This window comes from Panthera uncia, chromosome B1 (assembly GCF_023721935.1).
Source record: "Panthera uncia isolate 11264 chromosome B1, Puncia_PCG_1.0, whole genome shotgun sequence".
Classification (NCBI taxonomy): domain Eukaryota; kingdom Metazoa; phylum Chordata; class Mammalia; order Carnivora; family Felidae; genus Panthera; species Panthera uncia.
Window position 1 is genome coordinate 86,393,445 of NC_064811.1, and position 19,914 is coordinate 86,413,358.

At 35.7% G+C, this 19,914-nt stretch overlaps 1 protein-coding gene across 2 annotated transcripts in view; it reads left to right on the forward strand.

The window, feature by feature from the left end:
- ARHGEF38 (Rho guanine nucleotide exchange factor 38) overlaps positions 1-19,914 on the forward strand; it is a 129,373-nt gene that overhangs the window by 81,741 nt on the left and 27,718 nt on the right. Inside the window, exons 4-6 of one of the 2 annotated variants that reach the window (XM_049630955.1) lie at positions 204-351; positions 7,308-7,325; positions 17,860-18,059. In XM_049630955.1, coding sequence (XP_049486912.1) covers positions 204-351; positions 7,308-7,325; positions 17,860-18,059 — 366 coding nt within the window. The remainder of the gene's footprint in view (positions 1-203; positions 352-7,307; positions 7,326-17,859; positions 18,060-19,914) is intronic. The other variant, XM_049630956.1, reaches the window with a different exon arrangement.

Consider the following 19,914-nt stretch of genomic DNA (forward strand, 5'->3'; position numbering starts at 1 on the left):
AAGGAAAGGAAAGGAAAGGAAAGGAAAGGAAAGGAAAGGAAAGGAAAAAGGAAAGGAACGTCTTCCACCCCTCCTGAGTAACCTGTGGATGAAGTGGGACCTATCCAACTTCTTAAGACTAGTCACTGCTGTCAAATAGTAAATATGTGGAATGTCAGTTTGGTTGACTTGATGTCATTTTGCCTTTGTTTTACATTTTTCAGGAGAAGTATTCTTACAGATTAAAGGGCCCCTGGAAGATATTTATAAAATCTACTGCTACCACCATGATGAGGCGCACAGTGTACTGGAATCCTATGAAAAGGAAGAAGAGCTGAAGCAACATTTGAGCCACTGTATCCAGTCCTTAAAGTAAGGCCTTTTCAAATGATGATTTCCATGCCTAGCAGGGAACATTTTAACTGGATGTAGATGAAAGTTCTCACATAAATCCTATATTTGATGAGGCTTGCTGGGAGCTCCACTTTGTGTTCTCTTTATGAAAAGCTGACATGCCAGAAACCCTGATTGACTCTTTTCTCCCCGCTGTGAGCATGACTAAAAATAACATGGGAGAAGATTCAGGGCTCTGTAGAGATAGAAAAATGCAATATCAAAAAATGAAATGTGGAAGAAAAGGCCCTTCTTAAAGCTGTTGTTACCTCCCTGCCCACCCCCCACCATGAGACAGCATGGGGCACCGTGACCACTGCAGCATGTGGAATAATAAAGTTAGTGGAATGTTCCATGGTTCTCTGATGGCTCTCACTTTCCCCCAGATTCACTAGACCAGGTTCAGTCAGACCCTGTTCAAGTTAGTTTCAGGAGTTAGTTATGCCTTCCTTCTTTATCCTTAAAGTTTTGGTGCTACATAATATACATTTTTTTTTTAATCTGGAGGAAATTATTCACCATAAAAATCTAAAAAATATAAGGAAGTACAAATAAGATAAAAACACTTGCTATTCCATGTATTAACTCTTTGCTAGACCATGTATTAACCACAGCTTGCATTTTTTCTGATTTTATTTATATGCATAAATATGGATATGTGTTTGGGTTGATTCTCCTAAATGGAATTGGGATCTTATTTTGTATGCAGTGTTCTACCACATGAAGCTAAAGCCGACATTTCTGCCCTACTCCACATCTTACCTAGTGGTTCTACTGCGGTGTTTCATTTCTAAGGATTACCCATTGTCAAAGAATTAACCAGAGAGAGTTGTGATATCTTAATCAAAGCATACCCAGCAGTCTGAGCCTCTAGCATATTCCCCCATTAGGTACTCTATTGCAGGAGGACAAATATGGGGGTCTTAATGTGGTACAAGAGGTTGGTAGCTAAATTAAAATGAAATCATGAGACTACAGTAATCCCCCATCTTATCCATGGGAGATACGTTCCAAGACCCCCCCCACACACACTGGATTTCTGAAAACTTGGATAGTACCAAACCCTATATATACTATGTTTTTTCGTATACATTCATACCTATACCTATGATAAAGTTTAATTTATAAATTAGGCATGGTAAGAATTTAACAACAATAACTAAAATTGAACAATTATAACAATATACTGCAATAAAAGTTATATGGTCTGTCTCTCAAAATATCTTGTTGTACTATACTCACCCTTCTTCTTGTGATAATGAGAGATGATAGCATGCCTCCATGATGATGCGATGAAGTTAGGTGAATGACAGAGGCCTTGAGAAGTAGTGTTAGGCTACTATGGACCTCCTTAGGATCAGTCATCAGAAGGAGGACCATCTGCTTTCGGATCACGGTTTTTCCGTAGTAACAGAAACCCCAAGAAATGAACCCATGGATAGGGGAATTACTGGTCTCTGGAAAATGTCTTTCCAGGGGAGAGCTGGGATTGAAAGTGGGTTTAAAACAGGAGCCAAATAATTTTTTAAAAATTAACGTTACTGCCCTCTATTGGTCATTAAGTTGTTGCAGTTCTTTACCTATTTTTCATATCATGGAAAGACTATATTCAAGTCGCAAAATCACAAGCATTTATGTAGTGCTTATACTATACCGAGCATAGGTCTGGGTGCTGAAAATTAAAAAAAAGTAATAATAAATGAGAATTCACGTAACTCTTAAAGATAATATGTGACGTGTAGCTCCAGTTGAGTATTTTTCCACTATTTGCAGTTTAGTTCCGTGTTAGAAATCAATTCGGAGAAACCTTGAAGTTCGAAGTTGTATCCATGTAAATAAATTCATATATTAAAAGCAACATCGTCTAAATATGTATGGAGAAATAATGGTGTTATCCGGGGTGTGAATATCTACTTTTCCTACCTTATACTAGTGGCAAGATCTTATCAGTAAATGTCTTACTTGAGTCACTCTCCTTCTTCAATTTCTAGAAATAAAAATCTCACAGCAAGTGAACAACTAGGACCTTTAACTATCGCTCCAACTACAACCTCAGGAATGGAGGTCCATACCAGGAACGGATGTAGCTAATTTACTTTGGCATGTGCTCCTAACAGCTGACTAGAAGTGGGGCTGTCTGTTCAGAGTGGGGTGAACACTAGTTTATTCATCATTAAGGCTTTTGACTCCTAAGAGAAAGAAATGGACCCTGCCAGAATACTCCATTAGGCAGTGTAGTTCAGTATCATACCCCCTACAAGCAGCTAAAAGGCAGAGGTAATTTTGAAACATCATGAAGTATCAATTACTGAAAATGACTTTCAGACCCAATGACTTACTTGATCTTTTTCTGAAAGCCTTGAGTTATTGCCCTGGTGGATGTCCCAAATCTTGTGTATTCAGCACTACTCTGATTCTAGGGAGTAATTTCAGGCACTGGAAGGTGCTAAGGCTTAGAAAGCACAAAAATCCAAGCAAAGTAATATTGACACTACTATTTCTTAAGGGAAAGAAAAATCAAAATAAAATAGCTTAAGTTAGAGCTATTTTCCCAAAAGTTGCCTTTCCATGAAAATAAAGTTGATGATGAATTGTACTGGTCTGCCCAAAAGCTGAGAGCAGAATTATTGACATTACTATAATACTGGCTTCAATTGAGCTAAGCTTTAAATTCTGAGAAACAGGTTTTTAAACAGGTTTATAGGCCAAAGAGAGTCTGGAACACCCCAAGGGCTTGGTTTCCCTTGCCAAGTAATCAGTCAAAGCTATTACTGGGGCTCTGCCTTCTCCTTGTGGCTAAATAACGGAGCCCAAGTGCACAGTTGCCAATTTCTAATGAATATTAGGTGTGGCCTTCATTTCTACCGTGCAAGGGGATATTGAAGCAATATCCATGAGAGAGGTGGCTTCAGGTCTCAGAAGTTAAAGCAGATTTTAAGCAACTTAGGTTGCATTTGAACTAAAATTAAAATATGTTTATTGAGGGCCTAATAAATATTTATAAAAGTACTAGATAATGTTGAAAAAAACCCACATATATATGCATAGTTCTTGCCTCCTAGGATCACACTTTCTACTTGGGTAGATAAACAAAACCATCTGGAAAGTTTAATAACAATACCAAAGTTAATTTAAATAACACACCAGAAGCTGTCACGGTAAGGTTAAAGACTAATTTCCAAAAGGAGGGTAGAGAGATTTCCTGGTTCTGTAACAGACTTGAGCTCATAACCCTTGGCTATTCTTTGAAGCCCATTATCTTTCAAAAGAGAAAATAATATTTGTATCTAGAAAATAATTTTGAATCCCTTTGAAACATTAGGACAGCATTTCCTGGTGTATGATTTCCCCTGTGTCAGATCCACAGGGATGTGTATTAAAACTGCACATTCCTAGGCTCTGCTCCAGACATACATACATACATACATACACACATACATACATAAATAGGACTGCTGGGGGTCCAATCCAAGAAGCTATGGATTAACTAGCACCCTCAGGTGATTGTGGATACATACTCAGGTTAAGAACCACTTCAGAAGGAGAAATCAGTACTTACTAGCTGCTTTCCCTGAAGCATACGACTTTCTTCATAACTATAGACACCATCTAAGCAGTAATTTCAGGGTTTGGGGACCTTAAGAAAGAAAAGGCTAAAACTTTCTGGGAGTGCAGTATCACATCTACATCTGTAACTTACAAATTGGAAATCTGCAAATTTTTATTTATTCAACAAGGAATATTTACAGAATCTCATTAGTGACCCCTAAGATTGCATGAAATGCTATTAATACAGTCTCTAAATTTATGGAAGTCATTTGCTAAAGCTCTGGTTACTTAGCCTCTTTGGGGTTATTTAAGGCTTCTGATCTGTATGCAGAAAATGAAAAATAGAATAGCTATAAATGCAAGTGTAACTATAATTAGAATAGCCTGTCTGCTACCTCCTTATTCTGTTTTTCTAGCTATAAATACCACCAAATCCCTGCTGCCTTTCAGAGGCACTAGAGATCTGTTTATTTTGTAATAGATAAAGAATGAAGGGGCTTTTCCAAGTTTTTTGGTAGTTGGAAGACACATTCCTAGCTTTATGTCTAGTTGTTATAAATTTGTATACATTTTTCTTCTTCCTAACCAAAGCCACCATCCTTGGGAGGAAAACTAACTTCTAGTCATGTGGGTGCTTTGGCTGTTTGTAACACTACTACAGTTTCTCCATTCAGAGAGGAAGCTAAAAGCTTGTGCAATGCAGAATCTAAAGGAATAGAGTTTAATTTGTTCACCATATTTTATACTGCTTAATGATATTCTAAAAAACGTTCCAAATAAGAATTAAGATCATTTTTGAGGGGTGCCTGGTTGGCTCAGTCGGTTAAGCATCTGACTTTTGATTTCAGCTCAGGTCATGATCTCACAGTTTGCAAGTTCGAGCCTCGTGTCAGGCTCTGAGATGACAGTGCGGAGACTGTTTGGGATTCTCTCTTTCCCTCTCTCTCTGCCCCTTCCCTGTTTGTTTTCTCTCTCTCTCTCTCTCTCTCTCTCTCTCTCTAAAAATAAATAATAAAGTAAACACGAAAAATATTTTTAATCATTTTTGAAATGTTTTTCAATTCCTTGTTGTATGGCACCATGTTTGAACAAAGACTATTATAATTAAGAAACAGCCACATAAAAACTTCTGTTAATTTTAAGTCAACTTATAATGAGGCCGTGAGTGTAAGAGGTGTGGTGAGGGTTGTATTAAATTACTTTTATCCCGTAAAAGGGTAAGTGGACACAATTTAACTTCCTCCTTCCTGAATTGTCTTTGGCTGGGGTGAACTTCTGGAAAGTTTTAGCCTAAAAGGAAGAATTTTTAAAATGAGGAGCAAATAAAAAGGAGACATTATAAGGTAGTACTATTATTACAGGTTTTCCCTGTTAGAAAATCTCTCAGGTTCCTTTTTATAAAATGTTATACTGACATTAAATACAGTGTTTAATTTATGTTATAATATTTGTTTTATTTGGTTGAAATAAATGAAATAGAGAAAAAAATTTCTATGTCTTCTTTAGGAGTTAAAAGAACAATCTTTTCTTTCAACTTCAAATTCTCTGTTTGGTTCCAAAATTATCATGTTGTTCAGTTGTTTGCCCCGTAGAAAAATGCATTTATATTTTTATTCAACTTTTCCCCCAAATTTTCTGATCTATGATCCATAGAGCATACTGAGAAAATGAAATTCCTCATTAGAAGGGGACAGAAATTGAGATTAAAATGTGAATTTAAATAAATGGAAGGAAATGCTGCATGGGGGGTGGATAATAGTGCAATTTCTTTCATTCAAGTAGAAGCATTCTTCAAATAGCATTTAATAATTGCCTAAAATGATAACAGTTGCTGATTTAAAAAAAAACTTATGATTCTCTGCTTGATTACAACAAGGAAATCTTAGATTCAGCAGAACCCAGTTATTTCAAGATGTCTAGGAATCCATTCATAGAAGATGTGTGAAGAGTGAAGGACAAACTGTTTTACATATATGTATACCATTGTTTTCCACATATGTAGAGTACTGGGATTAATTTTTTCAAACCTTTTAAATCCATTAAATCTATGAAATTCAACATAGGTATTTACCATAGATTTTCTTCTCAATCATAGAATATGAAAAGACTATCTATTGTTATGAGATGAGGTCACAAAAATTTTTCCTATTGAAAATATTCACTGTATTCCAAAAGACTGGAAACCAGAGGTCGAGGTGATCAGGTTATGAACACAGTTTACTGCTTTATTTCTTTATAGCTATATGAAGCTTTTGGAGGAAAATTTCTATCTCCTTTCTGCCTGAAATTTAACTTGAATGATTCCCACTTCTTTTCTTGTTAATTAATTAATTTGACAAATATGTCTTGTACTCCTACCTGATGCCAGTCACTTTTTCAGGTACTGGGGCTACAGCAGAGAACAGAACAAGCACACATTCTTGCCCTCATTCAGATGGGGAGCAGAGAGATAGACAACAAATGAAATAACTGTATGGTATATTAGAAAGTGACAGTGTTATGAAGAGAAATAAAGCAGAAAAAGAGGGTAAAAAGTAGAGTAGGATGCATGGCACAATTTTTAAAAGTTTGTTTTAAAGGAACTTTAGGAAGGTTTCACTAGGAAGGTTTCACTAGGAAGAAACATTTGAGCAAAGACCTGAAGGAGATACCTGAGGCAAGAGCAACCAGGCAGAAGAACAGCAAGTGCCCAGACCTGGAGGCAGAAGCTTGTCTTAAGACTATAAAGACTATAAAAAGAGTCCTGGGCTGTTGCCATAGTTTGGGGGAAGTTTGGGAACAACAGGAAATGAGGTAGAGAGGAAGTGGAAGGAGAGGCAGATCACATTGCCTTGAAGGACTTCCATTTTTCCTGAGCTAGATGTAAGCCACAAAACTAGCAATGGCTAGTGAAAGTTTTTGTGAATTTTGATAATTAGTGAATTGTCATATTGAATAGGTGAATAGTTTATAACCTGGATAACACTGTATACAGAAATATTATGCAGCACTTGAGGGTAGCTTTCTACAAGTCAATTACAGTTTACTTTGTAGTGTTATAATCTCAATTTCTCCTGTCACTATGTTTAACTAATTCTATTCTCTCTTTTCATAATGTAAAAAAAAATTGATGTTTAAATCCATTTCACATGATCAAAATTTACTAATTACAATCTGAATCAATAGTTTTTAATCTTATATAGAGTGTGAAACAAAGTTGGTGTAGACAAATACAGGTAAAATTTAAGGGATGTGATTATGAAATAATGAGACTAATTCTCTAAAACATTCATGAAAATAACATCACTTTATTTTATGTAATAAAAATTTAAGGGTTTTATAATGCTTGCATATTGCCTTAAGTATGTAGATTTACATTAATTTACTTTTCTCCTTCTCTCTTATAGGAAAATATACATGCAAGAGTAAGTACATTCGTTTTAATAATAGAAACCAAATGTAAAGCTCATGGGGAAAATGCTATTGAGTATTTCCAAAAATTAGAATTTTTGTTTTTTACAATTATGTTTATTGCTTCTGATACATTATTTCCAATTTGCCTGAGGTAATCCTACATATTAAATTATCTCATATATTTTACAAAATGTATTAAAAGAATCCTGGGGTATAATATTTAATAAATTACAACTTTGCTGGTTCCAGGAACTCTTTAGGAATTGCTCATCGCATGTATGTTTAGGAACTTATTGTGTCCAAAACATACCTTCCTAAGAACAACATTAGTCTTTAAAAAAAAAAACAAAAAACCTCAGATTAATACCATAATGTTTTTGAAGTTTCTATAGATTAATGTACAAAAGAAAAGATCTTCATGCATTTTAGTAAATATTGGGTTTCTTCCAATTTGGACTCTTATATGATTTACAGAGAAAAAATCAAACACACATATAAAATATATTTAATATACATAAAATATTAAGATGAAATAGTTTGTCACTGGGACAATATAGAAGTTATCTTATCAAAATAACAAAACATATACACAACACTTTGGAAGATGTCAATTTTTATAGAAGGAAAACATGTCTAGTCTAATACTGAAGGATGATATTGGCTTAAATACAAACACAGATTTACCAGTACTTTTAAAAAGTACATTTACTTTCATTTTTTAAATATTCATTTTATTTTTGAGAAAGAGAGACAGAGTGTGAGCAGGCAGTGCGGGGGGGTGGGGGTGGGGGCGGGTTAGTCGGGGGAGCAGAGAGAGAGAAACAGAATCCAATGAAAGCTCCAGGCTCCTAGCTGTCAGCACAGAGTCTGATGCTGGGCTCGAACAGAGAGATCATGACCTGAGCTGAAGTTGGACGCTTAACTGACTGAGCCACCCAGGGGCCCCTAAAAAAGCATGTTTGCGGGGCGCCTGGGTGGGTCAGTCGGTTAAGCGTCGGACTTCGGCTCAGGTCGTGATCTGGTGGTCCGTGAGTTCAAGCCCCGCGTCGGGCTCTGGGCTGACAGCTCGGAACCTGGAGCCTGCTTCTGATTCTGTGTCTCCCTCTCTCTCTGACCTCCCCATTCATGCTCTGTCTCTCTCTGTCTCAAAAATAAATAAACGTTAAAAAAAATTTTAAAAAAAAGCATGTTTGCTTTAGCATGGTTAGTTAATTATCTAAAGGCCTGAGTTCCTAGTCTGTGTGTGTACTTGTGTACATGTGTGTGTGTGTGTGTGTGTGTGTGTGTTCTAAACTTATGAAACTGTACATCAGGAAATACAAAAATCTATAAAATAAAAATTATATTAACTTAAGCTGTAAATACCTGTCATTTATGCTTTGGTGCAGAGTGACCATGAGGAAAGACAGAATTTCAGAAGTGAGGTGGAAGAACCAGGCATCGGACAGGGAACTTTAAACTAAGGCCTCGTGCTCGTGTCTTGGCCAAGTTGAGATGTTAGTTTTTGACATACCAAACAGGCACCCAGTTTTCTCTCACTTTATAAGTCTTTTCTTTCAAAAGGGGGATATATATATATATATATATATATATATATAGCATGCAAACAGATGTGAGTAGTGTTGTTCAATGAGTTCCTAATTCTGAGATCATCTCATGAAAAGGTGCATGATGGAAGGGGGCCCTTGTCCTTTCACACACTGGGATCCTCCTGGCTTCTCTTCAATGATAGTTGATGCATTTGGAGGGGTGGGAAAATTCCTGTCTCCTTAAAAAGGCTTTTGCTCCGGCATTGTGCCTAGGACTAGAGATTCACATAGAAGAACTATGTGAATTACACAAGAACTTCCTATGCTACAAATTCTGCTCAGGTTTCTTTTCCTAAAGTTTTTCTCCTGTGGTTATAAAGACCAAAAAGAGAGAGAAGAGAGAGAGAGAGAGAGAGAGAGAGAGAGAGAGAAGAGGGAGAGAAAGATTCAGAGGAGAGTGAGAGACTCTTTTAATACAGTTCGCATGCACAGGCTCCCACATACAGAATACTCACAACAAACAGTACATTGTATTGAAATACTTGCTTAAAAATCGCTCTAGCTTTTAGGACAGTCCTGCTGCGTGGGAGTTAGCAGGCTTTGTATGCCCCCCCTAGCCTATTCTATACATCAAGAACTGGAAAAGAGGACGAGCAATCCCAGCATGTGGCTGGATGAACATCAAAGGCACATTCGCCATGAGTTATTTTCCTTCCTGTTTCTCTCACTCTGGTCATGAGGCACACATGCTGCTACATAAAAGGGTAAAAGGCAATGTCAAGTGCTTTGTAATTGTTTGGCTCCTTAGCAGCTAAGGCCAAGAATATTGCAGCCAAGAGTGCATTTAGGAAATGTAGGTTTTTAGATGCTTCAGAAAAATTCCTTACCTATGGAAATGGAAAATTGTGTCTGGGTTCTTTTTTTACAATTGACATATTTAAAAATACAGAAAAAGATGTTTATAACTTCTAACATGTTTATTTTGAATTATAATCTTATGCAAACGTCAAAGACAGTATTAAAGTGACAAGAATCATAGAATCCTGCACCAAAAAAATGCCTCCAAAGCATTTGATCCAAGTCCCCTGTTCTAAAGCAAGAAAAACATAACTATTCTAAATTTAACAATCTCCAGAAATGCAATGTTTTATCTTTATGTTTTTCCACTTTTTTATATGCATCCTCTGTCTGACCATGTATTCTTACCTTTGGATTCAGGATTTCTATCAATCTCAAAATGTTGTAAATTATTTTCATCTTTCTTAGGTTTTACATTTTTTTTAATTATTAAATAAACCCTGGAAAACGTAGAAAATCAAAATGAAGATAGTAGAGACAATTGGTAGTCACATTCCAGAGAGTTAACTCTTGTAGCATTTCAGGAGTCCCTTAGTTCACTGAGATTTTTTCTACACACACACACACACACACACACACACACACACACTGACTAACATAGGACCGCTATATATTTCCTGTATGTCAACTTACTACCTCATTCATCAGTGTATCATGGACACCTTTCTATGTCAGTAAATATAAATCCACATTGCTTTATGACTGTATAATATTTTATCTGATGTATACACCACAGTTTAGTTTACCAAACCCTTATAGATACTTGAATTATGTCTATCTGTCTTATAAAGATTGATGTTATGTGTTCATTCTTATACATGATATTTGTACAATAATTTGATTTTCTTAGAATGAGTTTCTAAAAGTGGAATTGCTAGATCAAAGGGCTTTTCATACTTACTGCCAGAAAATTTAAGAAAAGCTGAAATAATTTATATTCCCACTACCTGTGTATGAATTGTCCATTTATCTCCTATTAGCGAGCACTAGAAACAATTAATATGTGTTATCTTTATAACTTGTGGCAATGTAGGAGGCTCCAAATAGTATTATACTGTTTTAATTTCAATTAGTAATAATCTTGAGAATTTTTCATGTATGGTTAATTATTTGTACTCATCTAATAAATTATCTTTTTATTGATTACTTTTATTGAGATGTTCATCTTTTCCTAATAAATTGATAGTGGCTCTTTAATTAGCAAGTGTATTAACACTTTTTCTGTTTGATGTGCTATAAATAATTCTTCTAGCTTATCATCTGACTTTTAACATGGTTTATGGCAGCTTCTGTTTTCATTTTTATCTGTATAGTATTGCAGAGCTAAATTTTAAAATAGATTTATCACTTTTTTCTACCATGGCTTTCAGATTTTGTCTTGTGCTTAAAAACTCCAAGATTGTTTTAAAGTGTAATCCCGTTTCCTTCAAATTCTTATAAGTTTCATTTTTAACATTTAGACCTTTGATCTGTATGGAAATTGTTTCGGTATAAAGAATCCATTAATTTCGTCATTTTTTTCTACATAGCTAGAAATTATCATAACACCTGATATTGAATAATTTATTTTTTTTCCACAGAGTAGGAATGCCATATTTACCATGTACTTAATTTTCATACATACTTGTATTTATTTCTTGATTTTCCATTTTGTGCTATTCTTTCATCCATATATGTACCTATACCAAATGCTTTCAGTTTTGCAGCTTTATATTTTATATAAATTTTTTTATATAATTTTTTCTTTATATAAATTTATTCTTTATATAAATTTATATATAAGATATAACTAAAGTTGACCCTTAAACAGCATAGAGATTGGGGTGCTAACCCCATGCAATTGAAAATCCATGCATAACTTTTGACTCTCCCAGAACGTAACTGCTAGTAGCTTACCTTTGGCCAGAAGCGTTACTGGGAACATAGTCAATTAACACATATTTTGTCCATTACATGTATTATATACTGTGTTCTTATAATAAAGTAAGCTAGAGGAAAGAAAATATAATTAAGAAAATCATAAGGGAGAGAAAATATACTCAGTACTGTACTGTATATTTAAAAAATTCATGTATAAGTGAACACTCACAGTTCAAATTTGTGGTGTTCCAGGGGTCAACTGCAATCCCAGCCCAGTACTCTTCCTTTTCAGAATTTTCTTGGATATTCTTGCATGTTTCATTTTTTAAAATGTTTGTCCTTTTGTTAAAATTATATGTGCCGTGGTTGGAAAAGCCAAATAGTTCTACAGGATTTAAGAAAAATAGTCCTCTCTTCACTTACCTGCTTCTTAAGGACATAAGTATTTTCACATCTTTTAGTTAATATTTTGGTACTTATCTTCATCAATCTAAAAACATGTTTGGTTTTCCCTTTTTTTTAAGTGTATTTATTTATTTGGAGAGAGAGAGTGTATGTGTGTGTGCACATGCTAGCAGAGAGGGGTGGAGAGAGAGACTCCCAAGCAGGCTCTGTGCTGATAGCACAGAGCCCAATGAGGAGGGACTCCATCCCACAAACCATGAGATCACGACCTGAGCAGAGATCAAGAGTTGGTTGCTTAACCAACTGAGACACCCAGGTGTCCCTGGTTTTTCTTTTTTAAGTATTATGTTTTGTCTTCCCCTGTAGAAGACAAGAATTTATCTCTCTTCCTATACCATCTCTACTACACACACACACACACACACACACACACCCTCCACATCTCTTCATTCTTCCTATGCAGTTACATTGTCATTTGGATTAGAGCCATCATCAGTATTTGATTTCTTGTATGTGAGTATATCTGAGTAAATTTCTTTTCAAAGCTAAACCTTGGAAGAAACTGATTACTTGTTTTCCTGGGAAAACAAAAAATTGTCTCTATTTTTTAAAAAAAAAATTTTTTGTTTTCCTTGTTGTGATCATTAATGCCACACACTCACAGCCAGTCATCTCTTAAGACAACCAGATATATTATGCATGCTATCAACTTCATCTCCCTAAAAAAGCCTCTCCCAGAGCCCTTCTGACTTATTGAGTCTGGACTGGGTGACTGGGCACAGCCATCTTTAAGGAACTCCCCTCCTGGCATCCTGGAGAATCTTTGCCTCTTTCCTATTTTTAGTACCTCCTTCAATAGTTTTCTATGTTTGCCAAGAAAGTAAAATTTTAGGAAATTTTATATCTCCCAAAATCTTTATTTTACCCTTACACATAATTTATAATTTGATCAAGTATAGGATTCTAAATCGAAAATCCTTCATCTTCAGAATTTAAGGGTAATTCTTCATCATTTTCTAGCTTTCAATGTCGCTACTAAAATCTGAAGCTTCTTCTGATTCTTAATTGTATGTTCGTACCCATTTGCTTGTATGTTTCTCTAAAGGATTGGAGGGTCTTCTTTTTGTCTCCAATAGTCTCAAGTTTCATGAATTCCCAAGTGTGAATCCATCTCATCCATTGTGCTGGATCCTCACCAAGTTCTTTCAACATGCTAACTCATGTCCTGTTCTTGAATTATTTTACTGATGATTTCTTCCCCATATTTGCTCTGTTCTTGGTTTCTGGGACTCTAATTATTTCAATATTGGATCTTTTAAACCAGTCTTCTCTTTTTTTTTTAATTTTTTTCTTCTCTTTTCTATCCCTTTGTATTTTTTGTTCTTCTTTCTGGAAAGTTCCTGAACATTTTCTCCAACACTTGTGAGATTTTATTTCAGCTATTATCCTTTTAATTTCCAAGAGCTCTTTCTTAGTTCTTCAAATGATCTGACTTATTTGTATAGCACCCTAAAAATTAGGCTGTTTCTTTTTTTAATGTTTATTTTTGAGAGAGTGAGAGCGAGGGCGTGAGCAGGGGAGGGGCAGAGAGAGAGGGAAATAGAGGATCCAAAGTGGGCTCTGTGCTGAGAGCCCCATTTGGGGCTCAAACTCATGAACTGTGAGATCATGACCTGAGCTGAAGTCGGATGCTTAACCAACTGAGCCACCCAGACACCCCTAGGCTGTTTCTTAAACAGGTTTGCAACTAGTCCTTCTTATTCTAAGCCCCACCTCTCCCTCTCTCCACTTCCACAGGTTCTCAGGGAGTCTAATTAATGAATCTTTGGAGGAATGATTAACTTATTGCCTCTCCATATTACTGGCTCTCTCTGGTTTGAAACTCTCTGGTAATGAATCAATTACCATTAATTCATTTTCTTTACATCTTCTTTTAAGAAAAATTTTTTTAATGTTTATTTATTTTTGAGAGAGAGAGAGACGGCAGACTGCAAGTGGGGGAGGGCCAGAGACAGAGAGGGAGACACAGAATCTGAAGCAGGTTCCAAGCTCTGAGCTGTGAGATCATGACCTGAGCCAAAGTCAGATGCTCAACCAATGAGCCACCCAGGCACCCCTTCTTCACATCTTCTAATACTTAATTGTGCGTATTTATTTTTACAACAATTTTTTATTTATGTCAAATGCTATTTCGTTATTATTTGTATAGCAATGTACAGCTTTTTTCTAAAATTGACTTAAGGTGTTTTAAAAGGAGAGTGAATGAAAATAAATTCAATAATAATACACATGGTTTGTGGCTACTGTAAAATAAATATTAAATTTAGGATACTTGTGATCATAAAACAGAGGAAATTCAAAGTAATATGATCGATAGTTAAATGATTATTTTCCCTTCCTCTTGTTTTCTCCCTCTAATTAAGATATATTGGTGTACCTCAGTCTCATATATCTGATTTTTTTATCTGCCACCACCGTTTTTACAATGTTTAAACATCATTTTTATTTTCATTGTGCCACTGTTTTCTTGTGTTTATTTTGAAGCTCTTTACAGCCAAACTGGATGCTGCTAAAACAAAGCCAGCTGTGTTTACTGGACTTTGTAAAGTCCTAATAATTCACAATGAGATTAGCGTAGCTCCTTATGTACTAAATGCTTGCCAAAGTATTCATGATAAGACAGAAGAAGAAGAAACAGAATTACAAATGAATGACTACCTTGGTTTTTAGCCCAGTGTGTATGGGAAATTGTTATGCATTTGGTTACTTTCTGTTGGGGATGCATGTGATAATTGGGTGTTTGGCTGAGCTGAGTTATATCACACATAGGACTCATTTGCCTCTCATAGTTATCAGAACTTAATCTTACTGGAAAGGATTAGGTGGGGTGAATGCCTGGAGTGTCATTATCTTAAAAGACATCCTCTATCTTTTCTACCATATTGCTTGTCTGTGTGATGCAGATATCAGAACATCATTGCTCATCACTTGGGCAACTGTCCAAAGTACGTGCCTGAAGACAAAAGTGTCTGGGAGATTTCTCATTTTTGAGAAAGCCTTTTTAAATAATTGCATTGTGACACTTTTAAGAGAAAGAGTAATAATTAATAATTGTTATTATTGCCCCTTGAAACATAAACGAGAGAGAATAGAACTTTGATATCAGAAAGTAATGGAAAAAGAAGTCATGATAAGGTATGGACACTCTAAAGGGCTGAGGTTGGTTTTTTTGAAAGATCTTAAGCTCAGAGTTACAAGTATGGCCTAAAGGCCATACATCTGGGTTTTTTTCCCCCTGTAATTAAAAATGTTAAATATGTACATAACAATAGACCAGACTAATAAGCTATCTTATTAAAATTGGGTTTTCTTTGATTGAGTTCATTGAATCATTGAATATGATTATATTCATATTTTGATGGCATTTTCAGTGATTTTTAGAGGATTAAATAAACTAATATTTGGTGATAGTCAAAGGAAAACCTCAGAAGAAATTCTGATCATATTCACACAGATAAAATGATTTCTTCTCATCAAGTTAATACCTTCCATATTCCTGACTTGTTCTTATTTAAGGGAATTATTTCTACTTAAGTGTCTAAACTGTTGTATTGTTGAAGAATCTCTGTTAAGATACATATAAATGCTGTATTTCATATTCAGATGTTTTGCTTTTGATATACCATCAGTTAGAAAATATATTTTTAGTTGCTTTTTTATTTTTATTTTTTTTTATTTTAGAGAGAGAGAGAAAGAGAGCACATAAGCAGAGGAGAGGGGCAGAGGGACAGAGGGAGAGAATCTCAAGTAGGTTCCATGCTCAGTGCAGAGCCCGACACAAGGCTCGATTCCATGACCCTGGGATCATGATGTGGGCCGAAATCAAGTCATACGCTCAACTGACCAAGCCACCCAGGCACCCCTAGTTACTTTTCTCAGTATTCATAATAGATTTACATTTTTTTTCCCATCCACTTCACCCCGTCCTCTTGGAAACCAACAACATCTCTCTTTCCCTTTCTCCCTCATTCCCTCCTTACCATCCTGTCTCCTTACATCCCTTCCTCCCGTCCTTAATGGATTTTGTGTAAATGGGTAGAAAGTGCAAGATAAATTGCACTAAAGCAGCTCTTTACTCCCTTGCAAACCATTTACTTTGAATTTCCTCAAAAGAAAAAAAAAAAAGGTTGCCACTTGGTCTGCTTCTGTATTTGTCTTTATTATAGTATCATCATTTTCTCAGCATGTGATAAAGCTCCTTGGTCTAGTATTCATGACCACTGTGCAATTTTTTTGGAAAAAATTCAATGTAAAATAAAAGCACATTACAGAAAATCTGAAATCTATCATTTCAATCTACAAATATTCATTGAGAAAATATGTATGTCAGGCTGGAGATAGAGTGATGACAGAGAAATTGAGCATAAACTGATAAATAGGGAAACAAAATGATTGCAGATAGTTGATAAGTGCTACAATAAAAATGAAAATGGGGAGATGTGTCAGAGAGTGACTGGTGTGTGTATGTGTGCACATACACATGATAATCAAAGTTCCCGAGTTTCTCATTTTTCAAATGAAGAGTTTAGTTAGATGATCTCTAAGGTGTTTTCAGGCCTTTTCTAATGATAAACTTTTCTAATTTTATCCAAAGTTTTTTAGATCCATTTCACTATTCCAGTGATATGGTGTGTTGTCTGTCCCTATTAATATTTAGAAATAATAATTAAAGAATAAAAAATTCACCTATTAAGATTGGAAAGCTGTCTATATTCTTATATATATTCTTACCTACCAAAAACAAAGCACAATTTCTGTCCATGTCTATTTACAGTGCCTCTTTATTTGCCTTTTGACATAAAAATGCTTTTAGAAACCTGACTTCTTGCTAAAAAATGCATGACAGTGGGTTGGGCAATAACATGACCAAGCTTTCAGCTTTTTTGCTTTCTGTGAACTGCTTGTCCAATTGGAATGACTCTATTCTCATGTCAGAACTCCGAAAGAGAGAGTCAGTCATGTGTGCTCACTTGTATGTAGCCATTTGAAGATCTGTTGGTTAAGAATTCCCTGTGGAAAATCATGCAAAGTCATGTGATAGCAATGATTAGTGACAGTGGTGGCATTAATAATATTCAGAGAACTGTTGCATTTATTAGAAATGTCTTCTGGGAACTGTGGTAGAACCTCTGAAACATTATAAATTCAACTATTCAATTTGGTAGAAGAGAGAAGACAATGATTTCTTTCGTCTATACTTGACAAGTCATGTTTTAAATAATGAATTTATTTTCCTTGCTAATAATCACAAAAATATCTCCAGGAAGATGTATTTTTCTTGGTTGTCTTTCCAAAAAAGGAATTCTGAATTGTTTCCCACTATTATTATGAATCTTGTCATTAAAAAAAAAAAAGGTAAGTGGAACATGGATGGAAATCCTGCTTTGAGTCCTTTTTGGTGGACAGATATACTCATGTGTTTTCTTTTAGGTTTTTAGTAGTAGGATGTTTCAGTCTGGCTTCTTTCTGTCATCCATTGCTCTTGCTTTATTTTTAGAAATTGTGTACAGGGCACCTGGGTGGCTTAGTTGGTTAAGCATCCAACTTCAGCTCAGGTCATGATCTCACAGTTCATGAGTTTAAGCCCCACATCGGGCTCTCTGCTATCAGTGCAGAGCCTGCTTTGGATCCTCTCTGCCTCTCCCCTGCTCATTCCCTCTCTCTCTCTCTCTCAAAAAATAAATAAACATTTAAAAATAAAATTGTATGCAGCCAAATGGAGGAAAAATAAAGGAGAAAAACAGTTTCAGGATTAATCATAAAAATCACAAAAATGAAAAGGAGTTAATAAGACAAATGTCTGTGAAACTGATATTATTTATCTCTATTATAGAGGCAAGCCAAACTTACTGGACATGGGCTCTTTGATGATCAAACCAATCCAGCGTGTAATGAAATACCCACTACTGCTCTGTGAACTCCAGGGCTCCACCCCTCCCTCTCACCCAGACTTCAGGGCACTCGGGGATGCCTTCACTGCAGTGAAAGACATTAATGTGAACATCAATGAACTTAAAAGACGGAAAGATTTAGGTAAGAAGAGACATGATGAATTGAGTGCTTTCTGTGACTGGAGTGTTCTGCTTCTGAGAATCAGAATATCTAAGTAGTTACAGCAGTTGTGGTGATCATGGTCATCTGATATCTAGAGTTAGAGGCCAGGGAGGAGAGTGTGATTTTGTCTGGGTTCAGGAGATCATGAGGCACACACACACACACACACACACACACACACAAATGACAAACTTTTAAAAATTAAGCAGCCCTATACTCAACCTCTGTTGCCCACCGCACGCCTGGTGACATACTGTGGCCTGAAGAAACCGTAGCGCGTCGTCCTCCTGTCACTGGCTGTATGTGTGGCAAGGAGAGATGGCATGGCCAAGTAGCTGGAGCCGTGGGAATCTAGAGCTTGGTGAAACGGATGGTGAAACAGGTCCAGCTGCTGCTACATAGAGCTCATCTGGTTCTGGCACATTAGGAATGGAGATTTTGTAGCAATAATTGTTTCACTGAAGTGAACAAGTATATTTCTTTCTCAAATTAACAAATTATTGCTAAGCATTTGTTAGCTAAGATGTAAAATTTGTGTCTGAAGTAGAATGTAGATTTCAGAACAGGAGGCACAGTTATATGGTTTCTATCATCCTGGATATAGTAATGCATTGGGATAGATTGTAGGTCCTCTCATAGTGTAATTTGTGTCCATAAGTTCACAAATGGCTTTGTGCTTCTAACATTAAAGCTCAATTCAAGGAGTGCCTGGGTGGCTCAGTCGGTTGTGTCTAACTTTGGCTCAGGTCATGATCTCATGGTTCATGGGTTCGAGCCCCGAGCCTGGAGCCTGTTTCATTTTCTATGTCTCCCTCTCTCTCTGCCTCTCCCCCGCTCGCACTCTGTCTCCCTCTGTCTCAAAAATAAATAGGCATTAAAAAAAAATTAAAATAAAGCTCAATTCAACATTAAAGCAATGGTAGGACTTTGGAGCTAACTGCTCCAACAACTTCATTTATTTTTATTATTTTTATTTTCTAATTTTTGTTCAAAAAATATGTATGTATATTAATAAATTAAAATTATAAAGAAGGTCCCAAAATAAAAAAGTGGAAGTTGTAGAGGAAGAGACACCATAAAGAAAATTAAAAGACAGTCCATAGGCAAAGGATTACTATCTAGAATATACAATTACTGATATTAAATCATTAATAAAAACATTTTAATACAGAAAAGATTAATAATAAAAGTAAGCAATTCAGAAAGAAGAATAAATTATTTTTTTTCAGGGGAACAATACATTTTAATTTATTTAATTTTCCTTAGAAAAAGTTTTTTTAATGTTTGTTTATTTTTGAGAGACAGAGACCTAGCATGAGTGGAGGAAGGGCAGAGAGAGAGAGGGAGGCACAGAATCTGAAGGGGCTCCTGGCTCTGAGCTGTCAGCACAGAGGCTGACGCAGGGCTTGAACTCATGAACTGTGAGATCATGGCCTGAGCTGAAGTCGGACGCTTAACCGACTAAACCAATCAGATGCTCCTCTATGTGTTTTTTTTTCTTCTATTTTCTTTCTTCTTTCTCCTTCTTCTCCTTCTTCTCCTTCTTTCCTGCAACATGCATGGCACTACAGTTTGCTGGGATTTGTTTTTAAATTTAATTATCATGAACCTTTTGATCATAAACGTAAATATCATGGACACGTTTCTAATTAATATTGGCCTTCTTTTTACTGGTTCTCTGGTATTCTATTTCTGAGTGTGTCATAATTTATTAAACTATTCCTTTATGAATAAACCTTTTGATTGTTTCCAACATAGTGCTATTAGGAAAAAATGCTGTAGTAAACAAAACTTTGTATGCTTGACTATGGAAAACAGATTCTCTGCATGACTT